General features: G+C 52.7%; 2 protein-coding genes and 2 long non-coding RNA genes across 17 annotated transcripts in view; 2 read left to right on the top strand and 2 right to left on the bottom strand.

Annotated features, from left to right (window-relative positions):
• Window positions 1–2,300: 2,300 nt before the first annotated feature.
• Window positions 2,301–5,616, top strand: LOC140605100 (uncharacterized). Its single transcript, XR_012007845.1, has 2 exons — window positions 2,301–2,421; window positions 3,053–5,616. It is a non-coding gene; the product is annotated as an uncharacterized lncRNA (long non-coding RNA).
• Window positions 5,038–7,476, bottom strand: MRPS24 (mitochondrial ribosomal protein S24). The gene is made up of 4 exons (XM_072777143.1): window positions 7,184–7,476; window positions 7,037–7,105; window positions 6,652–6,763; window positions 5,038–5,469 (listed from the first exon to the last, which is right to left on the bottom strand). The coding sequence occupies exons 1-4, from the start codon at window positions 7,220–7,222 to the stop codon at window positions 5,186–5,188; spliced, it is 504 nt and encodes a 167-aa protein (XP_072633244.1). The 5' UTR covers window positions 7,223–7,476; the 3' UTR covers window positions 5,038–5,185.
• Window positions 7,477–7,505: 29 nt separating this feature from the next.
• Window positions 7,506–19,153, top strand: LOC140605101 (uncharacterized). The gene is made up of 2 exons (XR_012007846.1): window positions 7,506–8,048; window positions 17,856–19,153. It is a non-coding gene; the product is annotated as an uncharacterized lncRNA (long non-coding RNA).
• Window positions 8,778–27,760, bottom strand: part of URGCP (upregulator of cell proliferation) — a 50,567-nt gene continuing 31,584 nt past the window's right edge. For 7 of the 14 annotated variants that reach the window (XM_072777134.1, XM_072777129.1, XM_072777131.1 and 4 more), the window contains 5 exons: window positions 18,696–18,722; window positions 18,324–18,394; window positions 13,604–13,636; window positions 13,362–13,400; window positions 8,778–11,948 (listed from right to left, as the gene is read on the bottom strand). In XM_072777134.1, coding sequence (XP_072633235.1) covers window positions 9,355–11,948; window positions 13,362–13,400; window positions 13,604–13,619 — 2,649 coding nt within the window. In that variant the 5' untranslated portion in view covers window positions 13,620–13,636; window positions 18,324–18,394; window positions 18,696–18,722 and the 3' untranslated portion in view covers window positions 8,778–9,354. Of the gene's footprint in view, window positions 11,949–13,361; window positions 13,401–13,603; window positions 13,637–18,323; window positions 18,395–18,695; window positions 18,723–22,905; window positions 23,080–27,760 lie in introns of all 14 variants that reach the window. The other 7 variants (XM_072777136.1, XM_072777135.1, XM_072777124.1 and 4 more) reach the window with 4 other exon arrangements.

Here is a 27,760-nt window from a genome sequence, read left to right on the forward strand (position 1 = left end):
GGCACAAAATAGTCACCCTGCAATGAAGAAAATATAGAGATAAGCAAAAATAAGTTAATAAACAAATAAATAAATAAATCCGAAACACTGTACCAAACCTGTTAAATAACAAAAACTCAACAAAGTAAATTTTAAAAATCTAATTTGCTTTATTAACTGATTCATGAGTCAGGCAGGATCCCATCTAGCAAGTAGAGGGAAGCATCAAAGGGCTACAGAAAAGGAAGTGTTTTTAAACATGAAGAAGCAGTGGAAGAAAGGAAACGATTAGCCAAGAACCCAGAGCAAGATGGCGGAAGAGTAGGGTCTCCAAATCACCTGTCTCCACCAAACTACCTAGAAAACCTTCAAATTATCCTAGCCAAGAACCCATTGTTTTAGGCTAGGTTTCCCTTCTAAGAGGGATGAAGGGGTCTATTAGTCAGCTTCCTAGTGCTGACCAGGAAATCTCCATGTTGACTAGTTGAAGGCTACATTTCTGTGGGGCTGATGCAGTTAGGTGAAGCATTAAGTGCTGCTTTACTGACTTGAGGCCTTAACCTAAGTGACATCATTTTCAGGCTGTGATTTTCTTTTTAACAACGGTGACAAAAACATTGAGGCACCTGGGGGGCTCAGGTGGTGAAGCACCTGTCTTCGGGCTCAGGTCATGATCCCTGGGCTCTATGATCCCTGGGTCCTGGATGGAGCCCTGCAACAGGATCCCTGCTCAGTGGGGAAGCCTGCTTCTCCCTCTCCCACTCCCCCACCTGGTGCTCTCTCTGTCTCTTTCTGTGTCAAATAAAATCTTTAAAAGGTAAATAAATAAATTCATCTACATAAAATCTCAAAACAATGAACAGTGACAAAAATAAACAAACACCTTGTGGAGAATTGCCAGGGTAGAGAAGCAAAATACAAAACCTTTGCTACTTGGCTCTCTTGAATGCTTGACAGTTTGTTCCCAGGAGTATTTGTGTTTAGAGGCCAAGTCATCTTCTTCAGTGAAGTCTGCTGTCCCATGTATCTTATAAAGCAGTGATTCTCAAGGTATGACAGTAAGGGTGGGTTGGGGTGGAGGGGGGATTTTGCTGCCCCAGTGTTAAAAAGAAAACCATAGACCCCGAGAATGATATCAATTCCATTGAGTTCCTAAATTGTGGATTAATATTAATCTAATTCCAATTTAGGGGCACCTGGCTAGCTGAGTAAAGTGTGTAACTCTTGATCTTATGGTTGTGGGTTCCAGCCCCACACTGGGTGTGGAGTTTACTTAAAAAAATAAAATGTGTAAAAAAAAGAAATTGTAAGCAAAAATATTAAACAAATAATTGCAGTTTCGAATTTCTCCAGAAAAGTAGTCTTTACCAGTAGTCAGGCTTTTTGTTGCTGTTGTTGTTAGTGCCAGTCTTCCCCTTGGGCAGGGAGGGAGTCCCGAGCAGATAAGACCGCTTGCCTCTCCCCCAAGGCAAAGTGGTCTTTCCCGGAACAATCCTTTCCGTTTGCTAACGAGTTGCTTGCCCCAGCGTCCGGCTGTCAGCACCTTCCAGGTAGTACCATTCCTCGCAGCTTCTTCTATTTGCTAGATGGGATGTGACCTGATTTGTGAATCGTTTAATAAAGTCGGTTAGATCTTTCGCGATACTCGCGCCTCGGATAAACTCCTTGGCTACGTCCGATGCTGCCAGTGCACAAAGGTCAGTGAGATCTTGAAGCGCAGCTGAATGTTTTATTTAGCGCCGTGGGTGCACGGGGGTGCGTCTCCAGACAAAACACGGAGCTCCCAGGCACGTATGAATGTGAAGCTGGCCCCGTGGTTTGCCTGAACATCGAGGAGAACAGGTCCGCGTGTATTTTATCTGGAGGTCTCCGGCGCCCACGACCGCGATCCCGGCCCGGCGGCCAGGCCCTGCGGGTTCCCAGCCGGCTTTGCCCGAGGGCGAGCTCGGGGCGGGCGGGGGCCGCGGGGCCTGCCCGGGTGCTGGGCCCGCAGCTGAGGGCGCAGCTGCCCGCGCCGCGGTTCTCGCCTCTTTCCCAGGTGCCCGGGGGCCCGCGACGACTGTCCCTGTGCTGGGAAGGCGAAGGCCGCCTCTTGCCCGAGCCCCCGCCGTGGGGCGGGGAGAGGCTTCGCGCCCCGGGGAGCAGGAGCCACGGGCGTCCGCGCTCCGCTCCTCGGGGCTGAGCCGGGGTGCAGTGCCGCGGCGCCCGGCGTGCGCACGGCGGGCGGAGGCCCTCGCGGGTCCCTCTAGGCTCCGCGGAGGCCGGGCCTCTCGGTGGTCGCTGGGGCCGGGGCGGGCCGGGGCGGGGCGGGGCCGCAGAAGGAGCCCAGGCGCGGGGAGCCCATTGGTGCCGGACGTTGCGTGGCCGCGACGCTTCAGGCCGGGGCTTCCGGGCGCTCGGGCTCCTCGCAGCCGGCTCCGCAGACCTCGGCCCGGCGCGCAGGTACGTGTGGGCCCCCGAGCGGGGACAGGCCGGTTTGGCTGTGCGAGAGGCCGGGCCTGGCGTTGCGTTTTCTCAACGGTGCTCGAGGCGTTGGTCCTCGCTGTGGCGCGGAGGCTGCGCGGGAGGGACGGGGACGGGGACGGGGACGGGGGGCTTCTGGGGCCGCGGGAGGCGCCGCCACAGGGAGGCGGGGAGGCGGGCAGAGACCCTCGGGGCAGCCAGGGTGCTGGGATGCGAGGGGAGGAGTGGTCGGACCTGCACCCGGAGGCGGCGGGGCTGCGGTGAGGCCTGCTGCGGGGCACGTCGCGTCCACGCGGGCTCATGGAGGGGGGGGTGTGGGGCGGGCAGGGTGCGGTGCACCTCTGGCGCCTCTGCCTGCTTCTGCGATTGTGGACGTTTTTCTCTGCCTTCTATCACCTTGATGTTGTGATGTGGGAGGTGGGGGGGTGGGGTTCCGGGTCTCACCAGGGCTCTTATCCCCCGCCCCAGAGCCATTGTGCAAATGGCTCAACTTTGAGGCATTTACAGTTATCAAATGTCATATTTAAAAAAATATTTTTGAAATAATGTAAGGATGAAAAAAGTTCAGAAACTGGTACAAAGTATTGATTGTCACGTTCTGTGCACTTAGACTCCCCAGGTGTAATGGACATCTAATGGAACAGAACAGGAAAACGAAAGCCCTAACATCTACAGGGTTTATTCAGACTGGCCTGCTGGTCTCCCCCATTTCCTTTCCGTGGCAGAGGATCCAAGTCAGGATTTAGTTGCATTTACTTAAACAATGGAGGGCCTCTTAACCCCCAGGACCCTTCAGAGTGGCCTTGGAAGCAGCAGGTCTCAGATGAGAGGGTCTTTTCTTCCTCCGTGCCGGCCCCATAGAGAACGTCCAGCAGGGCCTGTGGGCAGCTTTGGCACTTGTCACCGTCCCTTGACCCATCTAGTCCTGGCCTTTCAGCCTGTGTGGACTCTCCTCCTGCTTCTCAGGCCTACCTGCTTCTGTCCTGGTATCTCTGAGGATACCGGCCTTGGCCGTCTTCTCTTTCAGTGGGAGCATTTCCCCTGGGTGATTGGACATTGTGGCTCCAAGGATTCTTGTGGGTTTGAGCCTAACCTACATCCTCAGAGAACTCCGTCTGCAATTGCAGCGCAGGTCACTTCTCTGTTCCCCACTTACAGAGCCTGTGGCCTGCATGATACCTTGAAGGGTTATCTCAAAACAATTCTGTTTCAATATGAGCATATCTCAGCCTGAACTCACATCTGGTCTCCTCTAGTGCCCCCAGATCTGTGAATGCGACCATGGTACCCTTGCCACTCAGCCCATCCTAGGGTAGGCCTCCCTGACCAGCTCTACCCCTGACCCCCAGTCAATCCAGATTTGGTTTCCTTTTTGAATCCTCCCTGGGCTGGCCCACTTTTCTCCCTGAGAACCACCATCCTGCGTTTTGTCCCCCTGTGCTTGCTCTATGCCCTCACTCAGTTGTCCACACCAGAGTCAGACTAAGCTAAATTGTTTTGTTTTTATTTAAAGATTTTTATTTATTTATTCATGAGAGTGACAGAGTGAGAGAGGCAGAGACCTACGTAGAGGGAGAAGCAGGCTCCATGCAGGAAGTCTGATGGGGGACTCGATCCCGGATCCCAGGATCAGGCCCTGAGCCAAAGGCAGACGCTCAACTGCTGAAGTCATTAGGCCATCTCTGGGCCCAGAGAGAGGAGGTCACCAGCTGCTTCTGAGACTAGGGACACAAGTTATCTCACCAGCCAGGGCCATGACCTCCACCACTGGATTTTCAGTGTAGATCCTGAAACTCCTACAACCTCCTACACTCATCCCCAGGCCTTATAGATCCAAAACCTGAAAAGGGTGGGGCACAGGAATCTGTATTTTAACTTCTCTAGCCAGATGGATTGTGAAACATCCAGGTTGACAAGTCTCATACAGAACAAACACATCTGATTCTCATTAGTTCCCAATAGTTATGTTCTATGTATCCCCACAAATGATGGATTAGGGAATTGAACCATCGCTCCCAGGAGAAACACAGGGTTAGGACAGTGTGGTCAACACCTCAATATATAATCTTGTTTCCTGCGTGTTTCTGCTTAAAGATCCTTCATGTAATACACATGATGGATTAACGCTGAACTCTGCCAACAGCATTATACCTGGCCTCTGAAGGAAGCTTACCTACCTTGCCTATTTTCTCTGTGTGTACCTCACACCCTTCCTGAGCTTCCCTGCTCCTTCCAAAGCAAGTCGTAACCATTTAGGTATTTCTGGAGAAAAAGAGAACATCTGGAAAAAAACTATTTACGGTAGTTCTGTCTGTGGAAGAATTATAAGAAACTATTATGGTTAACTGGACACAGTCCATATTGTTTCATATTTTAAAAAATTAACATTACTTTATAATCACCAAAAATGGATTTTTCCACTATGAGAGAAAACCAGGTAAAGTTCCTGATAAAGTGACTGGCACAAGATACTCATCGCATTGTAGCTATTATCCAAACCTAGAATACCTGGCAACATTTGGGGGAGCCTCGGAGCATCCTTGAAGAAACCCTATTCTAGTTCTCTGAGGAGGAGAGACAAACCAAGAGGCAATAAAACATGGAAGGTCTATTTATTCAACAGCAGCTTTAAAAAGGAATCCTCTATACACTGAGGAGATACATTTCCCCATTTCTACTTCACTCCTTTCCCAGACATTTCTGTCCTTCCCAGGATAGAGCCTGATGCAAAAAGGTGATTGTCTTAGATGTACTTATACACGACCTTGGAGGGCACAGTTTGGAGGTGCAGACGGACAGGACATTTGTAAAAGTGGGACAGCAGAGTCTCACTGTAGCCCACCAGGAAGTAGAACTTGTGTGCAGGTAGCTGCCTCAGGACCAGAGCACAGATTTGCAACTGATTAGCCCGGCGCTTTAGGATCAGCTGGTCGGCCAGACACCCTGGGAAGGTGCCCAGCATGAACTTCCGAAGGAAAACATCCTCCACTGTTCGTTCTGCAGCATGTTCCTCACCATCCAGGTTACCTGAAAGGAGCAGGGCACCTCGAAGAGTCAGTGAAAACTCCAGCACTAACATCCAAGAGCACTGGGCACTCAATTCTACCCCCCACCCTGGCTTCCTCTCTTCTCTTCAACAAGTGGAATAAAATGAACACCACTTTAAAGTTCAAAGTGCGTTATTTCATTACATTCCCAAACAAATCCTGTGAAGTAGGTATTATCGGTTATCCTCGTTCTACAAAATGGAAGACTGACGCCTTAGCAGGGCACAACATTCAGAGGATCCTTTCCTGTCTAGCCCTTTCCCACTCTTTCTGGACCACTTATAGAAGCCCTGGCCATCTCTGGGCTGAAGCAGCCACCAGCTGCTTCTGAGACTAGGGACACAAGTTCTCTCACCAGCCAGGGCCATGACCTCCACCACTGGATTTTCAGTGTAGATCCTGAAACTCCTACAACCTCCTACACCCATCCCCAGGCCTTATAGATCCAAAACCTGAAAAGGGTGGGGCACAGGAATCTGTATTTTAACTTCTCTAGCCAGATGAATTGTGAAACATCCAGGTTGACAAGTCTCATACAAAACAAACACATCTGATTCTCATTAGTTCCCAATAGTTATGTTCTATGTAGTCCCCATGAACGATGGATTAGGGAATTGAACCATCGCTCCCAGGAGAAACACAGGGTTAGGCCAGTGTGGTCAACACCTCAATATATAATCTTGTTTCATTTGCGTTTCCGCTTAGAGACCCCCGTGTAATACACATGATGGATTAACGCTGAACTCTGCCAACAGCATTATACCTGGCCTCTGAAGGAAGCTTACCTACCTTGCCTATTTTCTCTGTGTGTACCTCACACCCTTCCCGAGCTTCACATGTCAGCATTAGGGCTACTTTAAGGCAGCGGAATCACCCACCAAAAGCACAGAACTGTGAACATGCGGCACTAATCCATCGGGAAAAGAACACTTGTTTGCAGCATGAGTGGGAACAAGAAGGCAGAGCCCTGGCGGGGAAGGTGTGTGCAGGGCGGTGCTCGGGCCCGTCCACGGGGACTCCAAGTATGAAATCCGAGAATAAAACCTCTGAATACGGAGGAGTGGAATCAAGCGTCTCTCAGGTATTTATCTCCCGTTTGTGGGGAGGCCGCGACTCGCTGAGAAGGGTTTTTCCGCCCGCCCGGCAGGGGCCCCTCCCTCACCTGTGTGCAGCGACAGCCAGCCCTTGCGGTGGGCGATGAAGTGCGGTGCGTGCGCCTCCTCATAGGTCACCGGCTTGTCCCCTTTGCCTACTCGGACTCGGGCCGCCCGGTTCTAGGAGCCAGAAGGGCCGTGACTCTGCGGGTCCGCGACCCAAGCTACGTTCCCCTCACCGTGCCCCCCGCCCCACTGCCCCGGGCGCCCAGACCCCAGGACTCCGATCCTTGATCTTCGGGTCCTGGCCTTGCGGTCCCAGCCCTTCAGTCCCGGTCCCCGGCCCCGCCCCTCGATCCCCAGCCTCCCCGCCCCCGCGCCCCACCATCCCCGGCGCCTCCGTCTGTCCCCAGGTCCCCCGCTCCCCGCACCCCCCCCCCCGCCCCCGCTCACCTTGGCGCAGACCGCGGACAGGTGCAGGGCGCGCCAGGAGCACCGCAGCTCTCGGCTCCAGGACAACATCTGTGAGAGAAGGGGGAGGTGAGACGGAGACTCAGGCCCCCACCAGGGCCCCGGGGCCCGCCAGCGTCACCTACTCACCCGGGGCCCGAGCGCCCCGCAGCACACGGGCGCCGCCATCTTGAGTTCCGCGTCGCGCGCCCGACGTACCGCGGCGCAGCAGGGGAGAGGAGGCGGGGCGGCCCCAGGGTAAAGGTCAACCCCCGGGAAGCCGCGGAGGAGACCAAATCGGAACGGGGGGGGGGGGGGCGGTAAGTCGCTCGGCCGGGGAGAGGCCGGGGGCGCGGGGAGTCGGGGAGCGCGGTGGCGGTGGCGGCGGCGGCGGCGGCGGCGGCAGGGCGGCCCCTCCGTCAGGACTGGAGGGCGTGTGGGCGGGCCTGGGGGCGGGGCCTTCCTTGGGGGCGGGGGCGCAGCAGGCACAGTCTGTACCAGAGCGGGGCTTGGCTGTGGGGCCGGGGCGCAGCCGGGGGAGTCCGGGCGGGGCCTGCCTGCCGGGGCGGAGCCGGCGGCTACGCAGTTGGAGACTCGCTGCGAGCGGCCGTGCGGTGCAGGGAGCTGGGCTTCCCGCTGCCCCCGCTGCCCAGCAACGCCTAGCGGTGCACTTCTCCGCCTGCCAGGTGGTTCAGGTCTGGCACGGGGCGGTGCAGAGGTCAGGTCTCGCCGCTCGGGAGCTCGGGAGCTCGCAGCGGCAGGGACCCTGGTCATCCTGGGTCATCCCGGAGGGTGGCCCCATGGCTCTGCAGGCAGGAAGACGGGAGAATCTTTGCTATTTCCTGGTGAACCAACCTCTTAACATTTGTGTTAATAACCCGGAAGAGAGGAGTTTCCAGTGCCAGAGTGTTAGAGATCCTGTCTGCATTTCAGAAGGGAAAAGGTTTCCCTAAATTAATCAGCAAGAGGTCAGGCTTTCCGCCCTCACCTTGTGCATCCCGCTCCCCGGACGCAGGTACAACCCTCAGACATCAGGGGAGTGGCAGGTGTGACGTTGGGGGGCTTGCAGCTCAAGAAAGGGTTCCAGTCCAGAGGGATGCCTCACCAAGGCACACAGAGGAGCTCCTGGTCACTGGGTGGGGGGGCGGGGGGGGATGGCATGGGCATTTCCCCCAAAATGACAACCTACAGAGGGAAGGAGACCCCAAGGCCTGAGCTGCAGGCTTTCAGAGCTCAGAGCTGGGGTTGGGCTCCGGGGATCGTAGGGTTCCCCCCCTCAACTGGCCTCCACAGTGGAGGAGCTGGTGCGTGGCCCATGGCCATGGAGGCTGTCTGGAGGGAGCCCGCCCCACAGGCGTGAAATGCAACGAAGGGCAGGCCAGGGGCCGGCTGGGGTGGGGTATGGGGATGAGCCACAGTCCGCTCGTCAGTACCCCCCACCCTCCGAACTGTGTGGGCAAGGGCTTCACTTGCTCTAGGCCCCCCTTCTCACCTAGAGGATGGGATGGCCACGGCCACGCCCTGGCATTACCACGAAGACACTGAGTCCCACTCCCAGCAACAGCCTGCAGGACAGGGCTCTGCTTGAAGCCGCAGCAGAGCAGGGCATTCGTGGGACACTTCTCCCAGGAATCCGCCGCTCCTGACAACCCATCACACACCCTCCCTCAGACACAGTGATCCTCTTGGAGGAAACAAGTAAATCAAGGTACCTGCCTTTACCATCACACATTCATGCATTGCATTCTTTTAACAAACATTTATTAAGTGCCTACAGTGTGCCAGGCCCCGTGCCAGGCCCTGAGGGACAGAGTTGGGTAACACACAGCCCTGCCCTCAAGGAGCTCACAGTCGGGGGCAGGGCAAATGCCGGAGCAGGGCAGAAGGGAGGTGCTGTGCTGAGCATGGCAGGCGTGTAAACAGACAGCTGTGGGTGACAGAGCGAGCAGGGACTCTCAGCGGAGCAGCAAGGGGGCGTCCTGGGTCAGTGGGACCAGCAGGACAGAGTCGCCCTCCCTCCTTGGGATGGTGTCCCAGCCCTCTTCCTGAGTCCTGCTGTGCTCCAGGGGCGACTGAGAGGGAGCTTGACACAGAAGGGATCACCGTGGAATCCCCACGCCGCACCCCAGGGCCACTATGCTCCTGAGGGCATCTCTGACCTGGTCTGCGAGGTCACCTCCTTTCTCAACACCTGTGTAGGAAACCCCAGACCTCCTGGCTTATGCTCCTCTCTGCTCTCACGCAGGCTGGGTGCCAGCCTCAGGCACTGGGCACAGCCCCATGAGGCCACCGCTGCTGGAACAAGCCACCTGTCTGGTCACTCAGAGCCGTCTGACCAGCTCAATGAGCTGCTGGATGTTTTTGTTTTGGTTGGACAGGCCATTCCTTATGTTTTCCAGGAGGCATCTCTTTAACTCGAAAATGGCCTCGCTGTACCCCAAACTCACAGCGGCCATGGGAGGTATCCCATGCCACAGGCCCGGGATGTGCCAAACGTGCTGCTTCTCAGGGTCACAGAAGGCCAGGTCAGCCAGCGTCCGGATGCCACCGCCCTGTTTCTCCATTTGCGCCGCAGATCTGCTCGCGTCCCCGGGCAGATCTGGGAGCTGCCTCCTGTCTCGTGGCCTGGGGCCAGGCGCACACACATCATGAAGATTCTGGTACACAAACTGATAGTTGGGCATGTGCCCCGTTTTTTCCAGCCTCAGAAACGCGTGCAGAATGGCCGGGGGTACGTCCCTGGTCTCGGCTAAGCTGACCACAGTGACATTGCTCAGCCCCATGAGCAGAGTGGCCAGGGAGGCCTCCAGCTCAAACCTCTCCCCGGCCGTGGCCAGTGCCCCGCCGATCAGGCCCCCTGAGTCTATCACCAAGATGTGGTCACAGCCCAGGTCCGGGCTGAAGCTCTCAGCCACCGTGACCAGCTGCATGAAGGCCCCTCGGGGACCGCAGCCCTGCCCTGTGGCAAAGCGCAGCCCAAACATGGTGTTGAGAAGCGTGGATTTGCCCGTGCCTGGCACACCCAGCACCGACAGGACCACCAGTCGCGACCTCCGCTCCAGGCGGATGTGCAGCTCCTTGAGGAGCCCGGTGACCCAGCGCAGGGGAGTGCTCAGCGTGCTCCCATCGATCAGCTCCAAGGGAAGCCCCAGCAGCAGCAGCTCCAAGGCCAAGCCTGGGAAGTGGGCAAAGCGCCGCTGGCCTGCCGGCAGCCTCCCTGCCTCCACGAGGCAGCTCTCGGCCTCGTAAAACTGTCCCATCTCCCGCAGGAAGTCCTCCACCCCCAGGGGCTCGGGCCACAGCAGCTCACTCAGGTCCACGACCCCACAGTGTTTTGCTCTCAGGGTCACAATGGTCTCTGGAGGCTGTCTTGGCCTTGGCGGGGCCACCCGGGCCAGCCCCCACTCCATCCACCTCAGGAAGTACTGCTTCTCCCCCAGGGAGGGGCCACTGATGCCAGCAACGAACTCCTGCACTCCCCAGGTGGGCTCGTGGCCGTTCTGCTGTGCTCGGAGCTCCAGCAGCCGGTGTCTGAGCTCGGCCCTGCCCTTGTCCGGGGGGTCCCCGGCCCACTGGGCCTGGCACAGCTCCTTCTCCACCTGGGCCGCCTTCCTCCACGGCTCCCCCTGCAGCCTCAGCTCATCCCTTCGGTAGGCATCAGAGTCTTTGATTTTCCTGGTGATGCGCTCCATCCGGTCCTTAGCCCGCTGACACTCCTCACAGTCCTCATCCACCCTAAGCCCCAGCCTGCGGGCTGCATGGGCCATTTCCTCCACAGACAGCCTGCGGCAGGGGGACCGGGCCACGTGCGCCACAATGGAGCGGACCCGGCGCACGAAGCCCACACTGTCCGTGCTGCTCACCTTCACCAGGACGTGCGAGTGGTCCATCTTCAGCACCGGGATGAGCCTGTTGAGAAATCGCAGGTTCGTGTTCCGCTTCCCACGGTACGGGCTCAGGATGAAGTAGTATTTCGTGGCCGAGCCCTTCATGGAGGAGAGTAGCTTGTACTCCTTCTTGCTGATGTTGTCGGTCAAGATGAACACGGCCGAGGACACTTCTGTCAAGAGCTTAAACTGCAGCCAGTGAGACCCGATGTCGCCCCGCAGGTTCAGAAAGGCCATGGGCTCAGGGAAGACGTCCAGGTCCTCCCTGCCACTGGGAAGGAACCAGGACACTTCCACCAGCCCGTCTGCGATCTCCCGAGGGTTGGTGCCCACGTTCAGGTCGCGGTGCCAGAAGCAGTCCCGTGGCCTGTGGCCTGCGCTGAGCACAGCATTGAGCAGCTGGGACTTGGAGTTGCTGCTGACCTCCATGCGCACGAAGGCGAAGGCGGGTGCCCGCGACAGGACGGCGCTGTCTTCTCTGAGGCTGCCCACCCCCCGTGGGGGCTGTGCCCACCACGTCCGCATGACACCCCTCAAGGCCCACAGCAGAAACGTGTGGTAGTGGTTCTCTGAGTCGGGCAAAACGAGGGGGAGTGCAAACTGGCACAGAGACATTTTTTGCACGATCTCTTGCTGCAGGAAACTATCTGAGGACAGCAGAAGGGCACAGAGAAGGTCCAAGGGGTTCACAGGGGTGTCGGGCGTCGGCAACTCAGAGAAGGAATAGATGTCTGCGGCGATGTCATCGGCTGCATCCCAGTAGATAATCTCCTCCTCCATCTGGCTCTCCTTCTCCGCGGGCCTGGCATCTGGGGGCACGTCCAGCACCATGGTGGTGTTCCTGGCTTCAGCGTTGAGGGCCTGCAGCTTCCTGAGGAAATTCCAGGGCAAGTCCTTGGGAGCCTGAGGCGCCCAGTTCTTCATGCTCTCACTGCTGATTTGCAGAGAGTCCGGGAGGCTGAGCTTCTGGGCCTGATAGGTCTCCAGCCCCAAAAGCGACAGCATTTCCTGCAGCCTGCTCCTCTCTGCTGTGGGGAGAGAGGAAGACATCAGTGCTCACCCATGTGTCAGAGGCCCGGGGTCAGAGGTGGAGTGGGAGATGACCTCCTTCAGAAAGCAGGCTGTGGGCACCCCGGGGCCTGCCTGAGACCAACAGAGGCAAATGCAGCCAGACACGCGGGACGTTGACAAAGGAGAGAGGACCCCCCAGGGGCTGCGTGTAAGGATTAGGAGATGACGTGAAAAGGTCTACACATCTGGTTTCTCCCAGGTACGCTGGGCCAGATGTAGCTGCATGGAGTGTGCAGCCTCTCCCTGTGACCCCGTGGCCTGTCCCCATGTGCCGGGCCCAGCAGTGGGTTCCCTCACACCATCACTGGGAATTTCCCACAGGAGGACACCATCGCTGAGTCACTCGATTTTCTAGGTAACGTTCCCTTCCTTTGACAAGTAAGTTGGGAAAATTTTTAAAGGGAACAGGAAGTTCTTCCTGGATACGGAGTCACAGAAACCATAGCTACGCAACCATTTGCAAACGTGAGGCCAATGGTGGTTTTCAGTATTACCATGGTGACATATTTGGTAGAGATGATCGGAAGTCTGCACTTACTTGTTCAGACCGGCAAGTCTCGCCCAACACAATATGAATTCTCATGAGCACTAAGCTTCACCCCTACCCCTGTTCTTGGCTGTGGCATCTCACCAATTGTCATACTGCACAGAAGTAGTACACTTTCAGTGTTAAGTGAACAAAACTTGAAAATGCAAATCCCACTGAGCTCCAGGATTTTCTCCATTATGAAACTGTGTCTGTGTTCCCATCAACAAGAGAGGAGGCGCAGCCCTCCTGTTTCCTGAGGACTCAGCCCTGGGGCACAGGTGTCCCCTTCCCCCACAGGGGTCACCCACGGGCAGCGCGTACTAGACTCAGGGCTGCAGAAACAAAAAGGCTGCCCTGGACACCCGGGCAGAAACCCTTTGTACGCACTGCTCAGGTTTCTGGGTGTTGCCTCAAAGAAGCTGGGACGTGGATTGGGGTCTGGTTTCACCTCTCCAGCAGCAGGCAATGAAATCTGCTGGGCAAGAGCCAGAGCAAGAAACCTCATATGCACTGGTGCCCAGTGTGGGGCCTGTGGAGGAAATGAAATCACTGGAACAGCCCATGGATTCCCAAACCTGCCTGGGCTTTAGAACCACTCTGGGAAAAAAAAAAAAAAAAAAAAAAAGAACCACTCTGGGAACTTGTCAAGTGTAAGATCCCTGTGCTTCTCCCTGCGAAGATGCTAGTCTCAGTCTCAGTCTCCGTACAGGGCCACGGCTCCCCAGCAGGTGCGTGGGGGCACTCAGGGCCAGGGGCTGGAGGGGACTCTCCCACGGTTGGGTGTGCCTAGACGGGGTCCTCCTGCGACAGGACAGGGAGCCAGAGCAGAGAAAATGTGTACCTGCTGGAAAGTCACTGTCCTGAGCCTCATTTGTACCATCTAAAAAAGCAAAGGAAAATGAGGTGTCAATCAAATCAGCGCCTCAGATGGACAAAGTTAGCCTAACTCAGAATCTCCTTCTTCTCACTAAGACAGCAACTGCTCCTAACCGTTCACAGTCTAACGTCCCAGCTCTGCCCTGCTCTACCTGCCCATCCCCAGGTGATCCAAACCCGCCTCTCCACTTCCACAATAAAACTCACAGTCATCTGCGTCCATGTCTCTCCATTCCAAATCTGGAAGAAAGCACACATACGTTGACTTTCATCAGCAAGTTAGGACCTTTCTACCAAAAAGTCTCAGTGAGAATGTGGTGGCTCATGTTTATTTTTAATGCTAGCCTTGGCTCCAGTTCTTCCTACGTAAATTTCTATTTTCCAGCCCCAAATACAACACAGTAGTGAGAGCTCATACAAGACAGTGATTTGCTCGAGAACATATTCCTGTAACAATTTACTGAACTTTCTGAAAATAAAATATGAATAAGCTCACGAAACTTATATAGATTAATCTTTTATTTTAGAAACTATTTCAAACATAAGTCAATGTAAATTCCTGGCTCAATTTCACGAGTACGTCCTACAAACAAGATTTTTTTTAAAAAGATTTATTTATTTATTTATTTATTTATTTATTTATTTATTTATTATTTATTTATTTATTTATGATAGAGAGAGAGAGAGAGAGGAAGAGACACAGGAGGAGGGAGAAGCAGGCTCCATGCCAGGAGCCTGACGTGGGACTCGATCCTGGGTCTCCAGGATCACGCCCTGGGCCAAAGGCAGGCGCTAAACCACTAAGCCACCCAGGGATCCCCAGATTTTTTTAAAAGGTTACTTATTTATTCATTCGAAAGAGAGAGAGAGGGTAGCCCAGGTGGCTCAGCGGTTTAGCACTGCCTTCAGCCCAGAGCCTGATCCTGGAGACCTGGGATCGAGTCCCATGTCAGGCTACCTGCATGGGGCCTGCTTTTCCCTCTGCCTGTGTCTCTGCCTCTCTGTGTCTCTCATGAATAAATAAATAAAATCTTAAAAAAAGAGAGAGAGAGAGAGCAGAAGCAGGGGAGGGGCAGAGGGAGAATCAGACTCCCTGCTGAGCAGGGACGCTCCCCCCCCACCACTCCATCCCAGCACCCTGAGATAATGACCTGAGCTGAAGGCAGACACTTCACCCACTGAGCCCCCAGGTGCCCCACTGTGCACTTTTTTAATGTTCTGAGTTTTGATCCAAATAAAAGTATCATCTAATCCAAATTAAAATTACAGTCTTTAAAGCTTATGAATTGAAAAAGATTCTGATATTTTCATATTAATTCATCTCATGATTTTCGTAGTCAGGTAGATAAACAAGACATTTCAAACAGTCTTCTTTGACGGTATCTCTGGAGACAGACATGAAAAGCAGGAAAGAGAAACAGGAAAGGCTGTCAGAGAAATCATGAGTATGGAAGACAGATGATTCACACATATCAAACCACAATGCTGAGCAATCAAAAGATTATTTTATCCAAAGTAGAGAAAACACATCAGAAGAATTTTCCAAGGAATTCAAAATGCCCTCTGAGAAAACACAGCAGTTACAGGAGGGGACAGGACGCAGAGAAGCCCGAGGTGGGCTAGAGGTGGCTCTAGAGCAGCCGTAAGCAGGGGTCGGGGAGTAAACCCCACACCCACAAAGGGTAGGCCACAGCTCTGATTCAGACTGGACAGATGATGGGCGGACGACAGCAAAGAGGCCCAAAGCGGCCAGTGGGTCAGCCTCTGCAACTGCGGGCAGGAGAGCCTAGTGGTCCACAGGCAGAGACGGCTGGGAGCCCCAATAAGCAACGGTCAGCAGCAGAGCTCAGCGAGGAGGAAGAGGGGGCAGTGGACTTCCAGGCAGGGACACAGCAGACGCACCCTCGCTGGCACATACGCCCATCTCTCTGTCTCCCTGTCTCTGTGACAGTGCATCCATGCTGTGGGTGTGAGTGGGGCTGTCTCACTGAGGTTTTTATTTGCATGTTCCCAGTGACTAGTGAGGCTGAACATCTTTGCAAGTGCTCACTGTCCACTCAGACGTTTTCTTTGGAGAAATGCCCATGCGGGTCCTTTGCCCTTTTTTATTTTTTTTAAAGATTTTATTTATTTGAGAGAGAGAGAGAGAGGCAGAGACATAGGCAGAGGGAGAAGCAGGCTCTATGCAGGGAGCCTGATGTGGGACTTGATCCGGGGACTCCAGGATCACACCCTGGGCTGAAGGCAGGTGGTAAACCACTGAGCCACCCAGGCGTCCCCCTTTGGCCTTTTTTTTTTTTTTTTTAAGATTTTATTTATTTATTCATGAGAGACACAGAGAGAGAAAGGCAGAGATACAGTACAGGCAGAGGGAGAAGCAGGACCCATGCAGGGAGCCCGACGTGGGACTCTATCCTGGGTCTCCAGGATCACACCCTGGGCTAAAGGTGGCGCTAAACCGCTAAGCCACCAGGACTGCCCCCCCTTTGCCCATTTTTAAATCATGTTGCTTTTGGTTGTTGAGTTTGAGGAGGTCTCCAGATGTTCAGGATAGTAATCCCTTGGCAGACACAAGGTTTGCAAATTTCTTCTCCCATTCTGTGGGTTCCCTTTATACTCTGTGGGTAGTGTCATCTGATGCACAAAATGTTTAACTTTTCACGTGGTCCAGACTGTCTCGTATTTCTCCTGTTGTCTTTGTCTTTGGTGTCACCTGCAGGGAATCACTGCCACATTCAAATGCTCAGTGTTTTCTTCCAAGTGTTTGACTGTTTTATTAGATCTTACATTTAGGATTACACTGATCCACTGATTAACTTTTGTATTCAGTTTTGGGTGAAGGTCTGACTTCATTATTTCACATGTGAACGTCCAGTTTTCCCAGCACCATGTGTTGAAAACACTGCCCTGTACCCAGTGAATGTTCCTGGCACCCTTGTCAAAAACCACCTGACCAAATACATGAGGGTTTCTTTCTGGGCTATTTCACAGGTCTAGGTGTGTGTCTTTTTTTTTTTTTTTTTTTTTAGGTGTGTGTCTTGATACCAGGACCATACTGTTTACTGTACTTTGTGGTTGGTTTTCACATCAGGAACTGTGAGTCCTCCAGTTCTGTTCTTTCTCAAGACTGACTGGGCTATTCACTGGCCCCTAAGATTCCACACAAAGGATGGGGTTTTCCTTTTCCACAAAATGTCATTGGCTTTCTTGATTGGGACTGCAACCAATCTGCACATCACTTTGGGTGATACTGACATTTTACCCATGTTACGTCTCCCAATCCATGAACATGGGAAGTGTTTCCATTTATTTATATCTTCTTTCATTTCTGCAGCAGTGTTTTGTAGTTTTATTGTACAATTCTTTCACCTCCTTGGTTAATTCCTAAGTATTGTATTCTTTTTGACACTACTGTAAACGGAACGGTTTTTGTGATTTTTCTCTTCGGTGTGCTCACTACCAGTGTATAGAAATGTGACTGATTTTTGTGTATTGGCTTTGTATCCTGCTTGGCTGACTTTATTAGTTCTAACAGCTTTTTGTAAATTTTTAGCATTTTCTACACATAAGATGACATCATCTGCAAAGAGAGAGCATTTTGCTTCTTCCTTTCCAGTCGGGATGCCTTTTATTTCTTCTTCTCCCCCACAGCTGCTCTGGCTGTGGCTTCTAGTCCCTGGCTGGATGGGAGTGGTGACATGGGCCTCCCTATCTCACACCCCTGAGTGTGACATTTGCTGGGGGTTGTCCAAGTATGGTTTTTATCACGTGGAGGTGGTTTCCATCTACTCCTACTTTGTAGAGCGTTTTTCTCAAGAAACAGAGAATTTCATCAAATGCTTTTTCCACGTCAATTGAGATGATCATTTTACCCTTCATTTTGTTGATATCACCCTTGCACTCCAGGAATAAATCCCAGCTGGCCACGGTACATCACCCCTTGAATATGCTAGTATATTCCATTTGGTGTCTTGCTGAGGATTTTTTGCATCAATAATCCTAAGGGAGGGATCCCTGGGTGGCTCAGCGGCTTAGCGCCTGCCTCCCACCTGGAGTCCTGGGATCGAGTCCCACATCGGGCTCCCTGCATGGAGCCTGCTTCTCCCTGTGTCTCTGCCTCTCTCTCTCTTTCTGTGTCTCTCATGAAAAAAAAATTTAAATAAAATTTTAAAAATAATCCTAAGGGATACTGGTGTATAGTTTCTTTTTCATATAGGGTCTTTGGCTTTGATTTGGGCTTATGCTGGCCTCAAGAATGAGTTAGGAAGTTCTCCTGCCCTTCAATTGTTTGAAACAGTTTGAGAAGTAGTTCTTTAAATATTTGTCAAATTCACCTCATCCTCTGAGATCACCTCTGGGTTTTTTGTGGGGTTATCTTTGCATGACACCATTAAATCCAATAGGACATATGTATTTTGAGAAGCACTAAATTAATGATAGACCCAAAATGACTTTCTAGGAGCAAAGATGTCTGGAGTGTGGCCATCACACCTTAACGCTGAAGTCCTGAGGGACAGCCATTGACCCAGCCTCCAAATCCACAGAGAAAGAGATTGAGCCATGCGAGCCACGACCAGGAAGACCACAAGCCCCAGTTTGCCTGAGACGGTTCCAGTTTATAGCTGTGGTCCCAACAAAACACTCAGAAGCGCCCAGGTCAGAAACTAGGCAGTCACCATGAGCCAGTCTCAGGGTGGCACCTGTGACATGCTCGACTGCAATAATATGTTCCTGGTAAACTGGGGATAATCACCAGTTTGAAACTGAATCCTATTTCAAATATATGAAAGACTTTTAATAAAAGACCCTTAAATGGAATCTTTTTGTAAAAGGAAAAACAAGAGCCCGAGGCCTGTGTATATTTAAGGTCTATGCTCCCTGCCCACGGCGCTGCCAGAACCCAGGACGGCCACCAGGCTGACATTACCTCCAATGGCCACAGCTGTTCGTCTCTCGGATGCTTTTATTTCTGGGGCCACTTCTCCCAAATCTGAACGTCTGAAACAATTCCAAAGTAAAAACAATAATTAAAATAATGAAGTAATACAATTTAAATCTACTTATCAAGTTGGCTGCATATCAGAATCATCTCTTAGGGAGCCTTTTAAAACTACCAATCCTGGCCACACCCCAGGCCACCGAAACCAGACCTGGGGGTTGGGCCAGGGTGTTGTTGCTTTACAGAGTACCCTTGATGGTTCTAGTGTGCAGCCACCACCGAGAAGCGCCGAGAAGCGCTCTCCACGACTGCAGGCCAGAGTGTAAATCGTCATTCAAAAAGACATAAAAATATACATACCCTTTGACCAGTAATTCCACTTCTAGCCTAAGGAAATAATTAAGATTTAGTTATAAAGATGTTGATGCCAGCTTACATATAATAGCGAAAAACTGGATGCCTTTTAAAATCAAAGTCTAATTACAGAAAAGTATGGTACAGGCTCATTCTGTAGTTACCAGAAAACATTGTATGGATCTCGTTCTGTGGACAAAATGATGTTGAATGATGTTATGGAGTGATGTTAATGATGTATATGCTAATGGGAGGAAATATATGAATATTCATATTTACAGTAGGAATATTAGTTTTAGTGAAATTGAGTGTATTTATGTATTTATCTACAGGTATATAAGGAGATCTAGAAGAATGTTCATCAAAAGTTAACAGTATGGGCAGGGGGGGTGATCCTGAATTCTTTTAAGTAGATTTGGTAAATGTAGTCCATTTAAGAATAAACTATTTTAGGTTTATTATAAGAATGAGTAAATATGTTGCTTTTGTCGGGAGCCAGAGTTCTATTGTTGAAGGGACATACAAATATGGAAAAAAGTGGGGCACCTGGGTGGCTGGTTGGTTGTGTGTCTGCCTTCGGCTCAGATCGCGATCCTAGGGTCCTGGATGGAGAGCCCCCCATCCCCAGAAGCAGGCTCAGCAGGGAGCCTGCTTCTCCCTCTGCCTCTGCTCCTCCCCCGGCCGGTGCGTACACTGGAACCAGAGGTGTAGCATGAACACATGATATCCACACGCATACTCGTGGGCCTGTGTACATGCACGTTTCTGTCTATATGCCTACCTTTCCTAGCTCTGGCCACTGAGAGGCACAAAAAGCAAAGATACTATCTAGCAGCACTGAGCACACCCTGTAATATCGTGCTGTACTAAAGGACACCAGGTCTCCTTGGAGAGATGGCTGATGCCAGGGCCACAGCAGGGAAAGAACAAGAGGAGTCGGAGTGTCTTATTTCAGAAAATAAGGAAGCGCTCCGAACTCAGGAGCCAGCTGGCAAGCCCGGGCAATCTGAGCATGGACTTAACACATACAGTGATGAGTGAAAAACCACTAAGATTTAGGAATGAATGAGTCCATACGGGTAATATATAAGCAAACGGGGAGGGCGGGTAGACGGCTCTTGCTTACAACCATCTGAAGGGTAGGAGCGCTGTATCATTCTGCAACCACCTCAACCTCAGGGATCATTGGTTCAAGCCAAAAACACCAACAAACGCCAGCTCTTGAGAAGAAAATGTTGATAGGGAGCAAGATGTCTGCCCAGTTTCAACATCGCTCCTTGCAGACTGCTTCTCGGATGCCAGGAAGGAAAGACCTGGTACTTATAGCACAGACCCCTGAGGGCTCCAGTCAGCGGGCGGGTGGGGCAGGAGGTCACCACGCACCCCACTTGTCCCACCTGAGAGAGGGTACAGCATCACTTGGCCCTGGGCGGATCACAGGGACAAATGCAAAATGCAGCTACATGGGGGTGCGGGGGAGGGAGGACTGCAGTATCTCAAAGTGCAAGGTGAGGGAAGTGTTCCAGACTCAGGTGGCCCCACACCTGCGCCCGCACGGATCCCACACTGGAAGGGGACACCTTGGGGCCCACGGGCAGAACTGGGCCGTGGGTGCCACGTAGGAGAACACTGGTGGATGTGGACACGGCAATGTGTGCAACATACTCTCTAGTGGCTAAGAGGGACATGACACACGAGTGTCTTTGAGGGGACAGAAACACAAACAGAGACAGAGGGAATGCGAAATGAGAATGTAAGTGAGTGCAAACACTGAAAAGCAGACTCGAGATAAGGGGCCTTTTATTTTTATAATTTAGCTCTAGGTACAAATTATTTCACTAAAAAATGTAAAACTTTATTTTTTTTTAAATTTTTATTTATTTATGATAGTCACAGAGAGAGAGAGAGAGAGAGAGAGAGAGAGGCAGAGACATAGGCAGAGGGAGAAGCAGGCTCCATGCACCGGGAGCCCGACGTGGGATTTAATCCCAGGTCTCCAGGATCACGCCCTGGGCCAAAGGCAGGCGCCAAACCGCTGTGCCACCCAGGGATCCCAAAAATGTAAAACTTTAATAGTGGTTACTTCCCACTGGGTGGCAGGGACATGAATTTATTTTGTCTTATTTGTATTTCTTTAAGCAGAATTATATATTGATTTAAAAAGGATAAAAGACCTATAAAAATGATGAGGCGAGCAGGGTCTGGGTCAGAGTTAAGACATGCGGGTCCCCAAGGAGACCAGAGTCTCCGCAGCCTCTTCCAACAGCACATAGACATTGAGCTCTGTGCAAGGACCCCACACACAGAGCAATCCAGCTCCCCTCAATTCTCCAGCAAAACACATCAAATCCACCCTCCCAGAGGAAACTCCAGAACCCCCGGTTGCTCTTCCGACACATTCTCTGGGTTTCTCATCCTCTGCCCTCTGTGAAGAGTCCTGGTAGCCACAGTGGTCACTGGGCACTAAGCAATGCTCGGACCCTGACGCTGACAAAAAAATAAGTTTTCATTGCTTTTGTAGTAAGGAAAAGAAAGTAACCTTAAAAACAGACACCACCGCAACAGGTTAAAACTAGTCCCCAGTAGAAGCAGGCCTAGCCTGGCAGCGGCCACGCACACACGGCGCCTAGGATCTGGGGGGCCAGGCTCCTCCCACGGAAGATGGGCTCCCAGGGCAGGAGCTGAACCCCAACCCACTCCTTCCCACACAGGAAAGCAGGCCACGTTTGTGAAAACGTGCATGGAATCCTGCCCCTCACCATTGTCAACATAGCGCTGCAAGCTGCAGGCAGAGCCCTACCTGGGGGAAAACGACAGCTCAGCTTTGCCTCTTACTTTTTCTTTCACGCCCCACTTTCAACACCCACACAGCCTGACCTGGGCCCCAACCCCACTGGTCTTCATCTCCCTTTCTGGCATGGAGCTCCTAAGGATGGGGGGTAGGTTGCCTGGGGAACCCTCCATGTCCCCACAGGGTGGAAAGTTCCAGTCCAGAGAGGGGAGAGGGGCTGAAGGCTGAACCAATCACCGACAGCCAATGAGTCACCCAAGCATGCCTGTGTAACGAAGCCCCCATAACACCCCAGAGGGACAGGTCTCTGAGAGCCTCCAGGTTGGTGAGCACAAGATCTGGGGAGAAGGCGGGCTTGAAAGGGCCTGGAGGCTCCCTGTCCCTTCTGCACACCTTGCCTTGTGTACCACCTCCATCTGGCTCTTCCTGAAGTACATCCTTTATAGGAAATGGATCATCTGGTACATAAAATATTTCCCTGAGTTCCATGAGCCATTCCAGCACATTCCCTGAACCCGAGGAGGGTTCATGGGACCCCCAGTCTACAGCCCGTCAGTCATAGGCATAGCAATGGCCCTGGCCTGAGGCATCTCAAGTGGGGCTGAGGGTGGGGACTGAACTCCAAACCTGTGGGATTGATGCTGTCCAGGTGGATGGAGTCAGACCCCCTGCTGGTGTGTCTGAATTCTCTGTGGGGGGGAACCCCCAACATTAGTATCGGGGCGAGAAGACCATCTCGGGGGTGATCGCAGTGAAACAAGGTCCTAAGAGTGGGGCTCCTCTCTGAAGGACCAGTGTCCTACAGGAGGAGATGCCGGGGAGCTGGCTCTTTCTGCAGTTGCACGGAAGCGGCCACATGAGCACACAGTGAGAGGGCAGCTGTCGACAAGCCCAGGAGGGAGGCCTCAGGAGAACCCAAAGCCTACCAAGCTGCCACCAGGATGTCCAGATGGCGAGGACGGTGAGAAACTAGCATGTGCTGATGAAGTTGCCTGGCCTGTGAGCCTCGTGACGACACCCTGACAGGCAAACGGAAGCCCCCAATCTGCAAAGTGGAAACAATACTCCAAGATATGCCCTCCCACAGCCAGCAAACACAGCTTGACCCACAGAGGAGTCTCCCGGTCCCCCTTGGGCTCACTCTCTTTACAACTCAGATTTTAGGTGACTTATATTATAGTTTGTAACTACAAGAATCATAAAAACCAGCCCATCTGCCAATTCCAAGTACAGCCCTGTTCTGAGCAAGAGCCCTACTAGGTGTCCTGCGGCCAAGACGGCGGGACCCCACTGCATCCCCAAGGCCCAGACATAGACAAGGGGGGCTTTCTGCAAAGCAGGTTTGGAAAGTTACTAATAGCATTACTATCTTCTTCTGGTTCCCCATAAGACAAGATAAAATCCAGAAAAGTATCAAGAAAATACCTTTGCCCTTTTGAGAAGTCCTCAACAAATGAACGAATCCTGTCGCCACGTCATCTATCCACGTTGCTGTGGCTCCTGCTGCTTCTGTGAGGCCGGATCCAACCCAAGGGCTCTGCTTCTCCTGAGGCCCCATTGGGGTGCCCAACATGGGACCCAGCTCAGGCCCTGCCGGAGCTGAGAGCGTAGAGGCCCAAGGTGGGCTGACATGACTCAGACAAGGGTGACCTGACCGCGGCCCCAGGAGCCCAGTGCACCAGTAGCTCCTCCTCACTAAGGCGGGAAGCAGATATTCCGGTTTGCTCCCTTTGAGTCTGGTAGCACAGTGAGGCCCTGGACAAACCAGCGCTGGCTGCCTCGCTGGCCGTCTCTCCGAGGCGACGTGGCCACGCACGCTTCCCTCATCCCTTTCCTCCCTTTTTCCAAATGCCCAGCAGATGGATCTGCAGAACTTTTCTACTTAACACCTGGAGTTTCTGACTCCAGACAGCACAGCCTTCAATGCTCGCTGACCTGCTCTGACACCAGAGATCCCAGGGACGCCCACTCCTCAGACAGGGTCCCTCAATGCCCAGAACCCAAAGCAGGGCGAGCTCCACCCAGAAACCCAGCTCCTTCACCAGGTGGTGCCAATAAAACAAGACGAAAGAGAAAACCATTAGGAACAAGAGGATGCTGGATACACAGAGGTGCGTTACTCACCCTAACGCAGCCAACAACGTATTACTAATTGCTTTCGATAGCAAAGTCTGATTCAGTGCTTGCTGTTTGATGCTGACAGCTTTTGAGACCTGCCTTCCCCTCCTGGCCCGCACCTGGGCCAGCGGACAAGAAAGCCCGGAGATGCCTTCCTCTGGCACTGGCTGGACCCCTCAGCCCATCACCACCCCTGAAACAAAACCCAAAGCCAACTGCTGCCCAGAAAGCCTCATTAAACTAGTAATAAACCTTTTTAACCCAGCGTGGTGTATGTTGTGGGTTGAAATGTCTCCCCCAAAAAGATATGTTCAAGTCCTAACCGCAGCATGGTGCACAAGGTCTTATTAAGAAATAAGGTCTTTGCAGATGAAATTAGTTAAAGGACGACCAGGTCACACCAGGAAGGATGGGTCCCTGACCCAGCAGGTGGTATGGCTGGAAGAGGATGGTGTGGACACATTCGCAGGGAGAAGAACACGGGACAGTGGTGTTGCCGTGTCCACAAGCCCGGGATTACCAGCAGCCACCAGATGCCAGGAGGGAGGCAGGTGTGGGGGGGGACACCCTCCCACAGAGCCTCCGGAAGGCACCCCTGTTGAAGACTCCCAGCATCCAGAGCTGAGAGAGGATATGTCCTCTTCATCACGCCACCCAGCCTGTGGCACTTTGTGACAATGTCCCCAGGAGACGGATGTGGCCTGTGTGACTCCTGCCGTTGTCTGCACATGGCCTTCTCCTGGTATGTCTCTTCTCTGCTTCCCGTAAAGACACCACTCACTGGATGAGGGCCCTCTGAACCCAGTAGGACCCCATTTTAACTAATCACAGGCAAGAAGCCTGTTTCCAAAAATGGTCCACTCACAGGGAGTAGGGTTAGGACTTCAATATATGTTTGGGAGGGGACACGATTCAACCTCTGACAATATCCAAGCCCGAACCAGAGGCTGTCCCACCTTTGCAGGGTCTCACCGTGCAGTGGCAGGGACTGAGAAAACACGGGTGACCAGGCTCCATCGTGTGGCATGGAGGTGGGGCTGGGGCGACACAACTTAACGCAGGATGTGATGACACAGAAAAGAGGCCAGCACTGTGCAGCCTGGCAGTGAAGTCCCCAAACTGTGCTGGAGCGTGCGGGGAGCATGACAGACAGGCCCTTTGCTGCCCTCCAGCTCTTGGGCACCTGGCGCTCTCCCGGGGCAGGGTAGCTGCACAGGCACATGGCAGGCAACTGTCCTGGCTGCTGCTCCTGCCACCTCCGCGGGCCCTAGGCCCACCGTCAGCGCCACATCCCAAGCTAAGAATGTTCCCGGGACGGCAGCCCGGGTGGCTCAGTGGTTTAGCGCAGCCTTCAGCCCAGGGTGTGATCCTGGAGACCCAGGATCAAGTCCCACATCAGGCTCCCTGAATGGAGCCTGCTTCTCCCTTTGCCTGTGTCTCTGCCTCTCTCTCTGTGTCTCTCATGAATAAATAAAATCTTAAAAAAAAAAAAAAAAAAAGGGATCCCTGGGTGACGCAGCGGTTTGGTGCCTGCCTTTGGCCCAGGGCGCGATCCTGGAGACCCAGGATCGAATCCCACGTCGGGCTCCCAGTGTATGGAGCCTGCTTCTCCCTCTGCCTATGTCTCTGCCTCTCTCTCTCTCTCTGTGTGACTATCATAAATAAAAAAATTTTTAAAAAAAATTAAAAAAAAAAAAAAAAGAACGTTAACAGGAGAGACACGGTGTGTGACACAGCAAGGCTCTGTCCTGGGTGCCTGCCACGCGGGTCCCCCAGCAGGAGGAAGCAGCCCTAAAGCCCAGATCCTCTGGCAGCTTACTCAAGAGCTGGTCACACCCCACAAATCACACATGTACAGACCTATGAGCTTCGGCTGCCAGCCCAGCCCTGCCCTGCACATCTGCTTAGGCCGCCACGAGGGTGCAGAGAGATATTCATAGCTGGGAAGCCGGTTCCTATGGGGCCAGGTTGTCCGGGATCTACCCTCACACTTAATTACTGCTGGGAACTTCCCTCGGAGATTGGGACCCAAATATCCACTATCCCTGCTCCTAGCTCAGCGAGATCAGCAAGTCACACTTCTCAAAGTTTTATGTTGAGGGTGCGCTGGAAGATGGACAGGGGGACACCTGGGTGGCTCAGTGGTTGGGCGCCTGCCTTCAGCTCAGGTCATGATCCTGGGATCCAGGATCGAGTCCCACATTAGGCTCCCTGTGAGGAGCCTGCTTTTTCCTCTGCCTATGTCTCTGCCTCTCTCTCTCTCAGTCTATGTCTCTCATGAATAAATAAATAAATCTTAAAAAAAAAAAAAAAAAGGAAGATGGACAGGGCCTGCACTGGGGAGCAGGGAGCTGTGGGTAGAAGGGCAGGCGGGGGCCCTGGGGCAGCAGGGGCCAGGGTGGCGGGGGCCCCAGGCAGCGGCTACCTCTGGGCAGAGAGTGGACAGGACACACTCTGGACCGTGCTCTGACTGCAGGGGCCGTGCCTGTCTGCTGCTGTGAACAGAGGAGGGGTGACACAGGTCAGACCTAGGTGGTGGTGAGCAAGTGTGTGAGAAGATGGACAGACAGACAGGCTGACCAGACCTCAGCAGGCTGGCACTACGAGGCTGGCCTGGGACCAGTGGTAAAGAAACTCTTCATGTCTTCCCACCTTCCTGAATTCTCTCACTGTGGCCGGCAGTTTTCCAGATCTATTTGCAAATAAAAATCAAAACCCAACTGCTATGCTGTAGACAAGCAGAAGGGTAGAGATAAGAGGGGAAAACTCTTACCCACCAGCCATATCAACAAGAGAGAGATTAAGAATATACGTAATGAACATGCAGCGTCCGTATGAGAATTTTTAAATACTAAAGAAGAATACAAAAGATTTGAACAAACGAAAAGGCAGGTCCTAACTGAGAAAACAAGGCTTAATGTGACTTATCTTTTTTAAAGATTTTATTTATTTATTCCTGAGAGACAGAGAGGCAGAGACACAGGCAGAGGGAGAAGCAGGCTCCATGCAGGGAGCCCGATGCCGTACTGGATCCTAGGACCCCAGGGTCACGCCCTGGGCCGAAGGCAGACGCCCAACCGCTGAGTCACCCAGGTGCCCCTTAATGTGCCTTTTTTTTTTAATTTTTATTTATTTATGATAGTCACACAGAGAGAGAGAGAGAGAGAGAGGCAGAGACACAGGCCGAGGGAGAAGCAGGCTCCATGCGCACCGGGAGCCCGAGGTAGGATTCGATCCCGGGTCTCCAGGATCGCTCCCTGGGCCAAAGACAGGCGCCAAACCGCTGCGCCACCCAGGGATCCCCTTAATGTGCCTTTTAAGTCAATACTTGCTAAACTAGCATCTAGGTCAAAAAACAGATAAACTGATTCTATGGAGAAATGTTTATAATGACAATCAGGGAAATTCTAAAAAAGAACAGTAATAAAAGAGAACAAAGCCCACCAGAGAGGAAACCACAGGACCAGCCACCAGAAATGAAGGCTGCAGGCCCGGTGGGTGAGAGGACAGCCCAGTCATGGGTGGCCTGGGGACAAACCCCCACCGGCCAGGAACCTCACCCCTGCCCTGGGAGCTCAGAGTGTCTGGGGTCATTCAGGCCTGAGAACCTGGAAGAGTAACAGCAAATCCTGACCATTCCCTTCTCCAAAATGAGTATCAACTACATTTAAGATTTAAACTGGAAAATGAAACAAAAAATGCACTGAAAGGAAATATTAAAGCCTTAAAACCCAAAGTTGGAGGGGCGCCTAGGGGGCTCAGTAGGTGAAGCATCTGCCTTCAGCTCAGGTCATGATCTCAGGGTCCAGGATTGAGCCCCACATCAGGCTCCCTGCTTCGAGGGGAGTCTGTTTCTCCCTCTCCCTCTGCTGCTCCCCCTGCTTGTGCTCTCTCTCAAATAAATAAGCAAAATCTTAAAAAAAAAAAAAAAAACTCCAGGTCGGGAAGGCTTCATAAAGTCACAAGGCAAACGATGGACTGGGGAAATGTGTTTGTGACACAAAGGGCTGGTTTTGTCCACATACAAGGAACTACAAAGCTGTGAGAAAAAGCCAAGGATCCAAAGAGAAACAAAAGTGAGAAAGGACATCACCCAAACACACTTTAGTGTTTAAAACAAAACAAGGAGTCCACAGGTCTCCTCTGCCCTGGGCGGGACACA

Source organism: Canis lupus, chromosome 15, assembly GCF_048164855.1.
Source record: "Canis lupus baileyi chromosome 15, mCanLup2.hap1, whole genome shotgun sequence".
Lineage (NCBI taxonomy): Eukaryota > Metazoa > Chordata > Mammalia > Carnivora > Canidae > Canis > Canis lupus.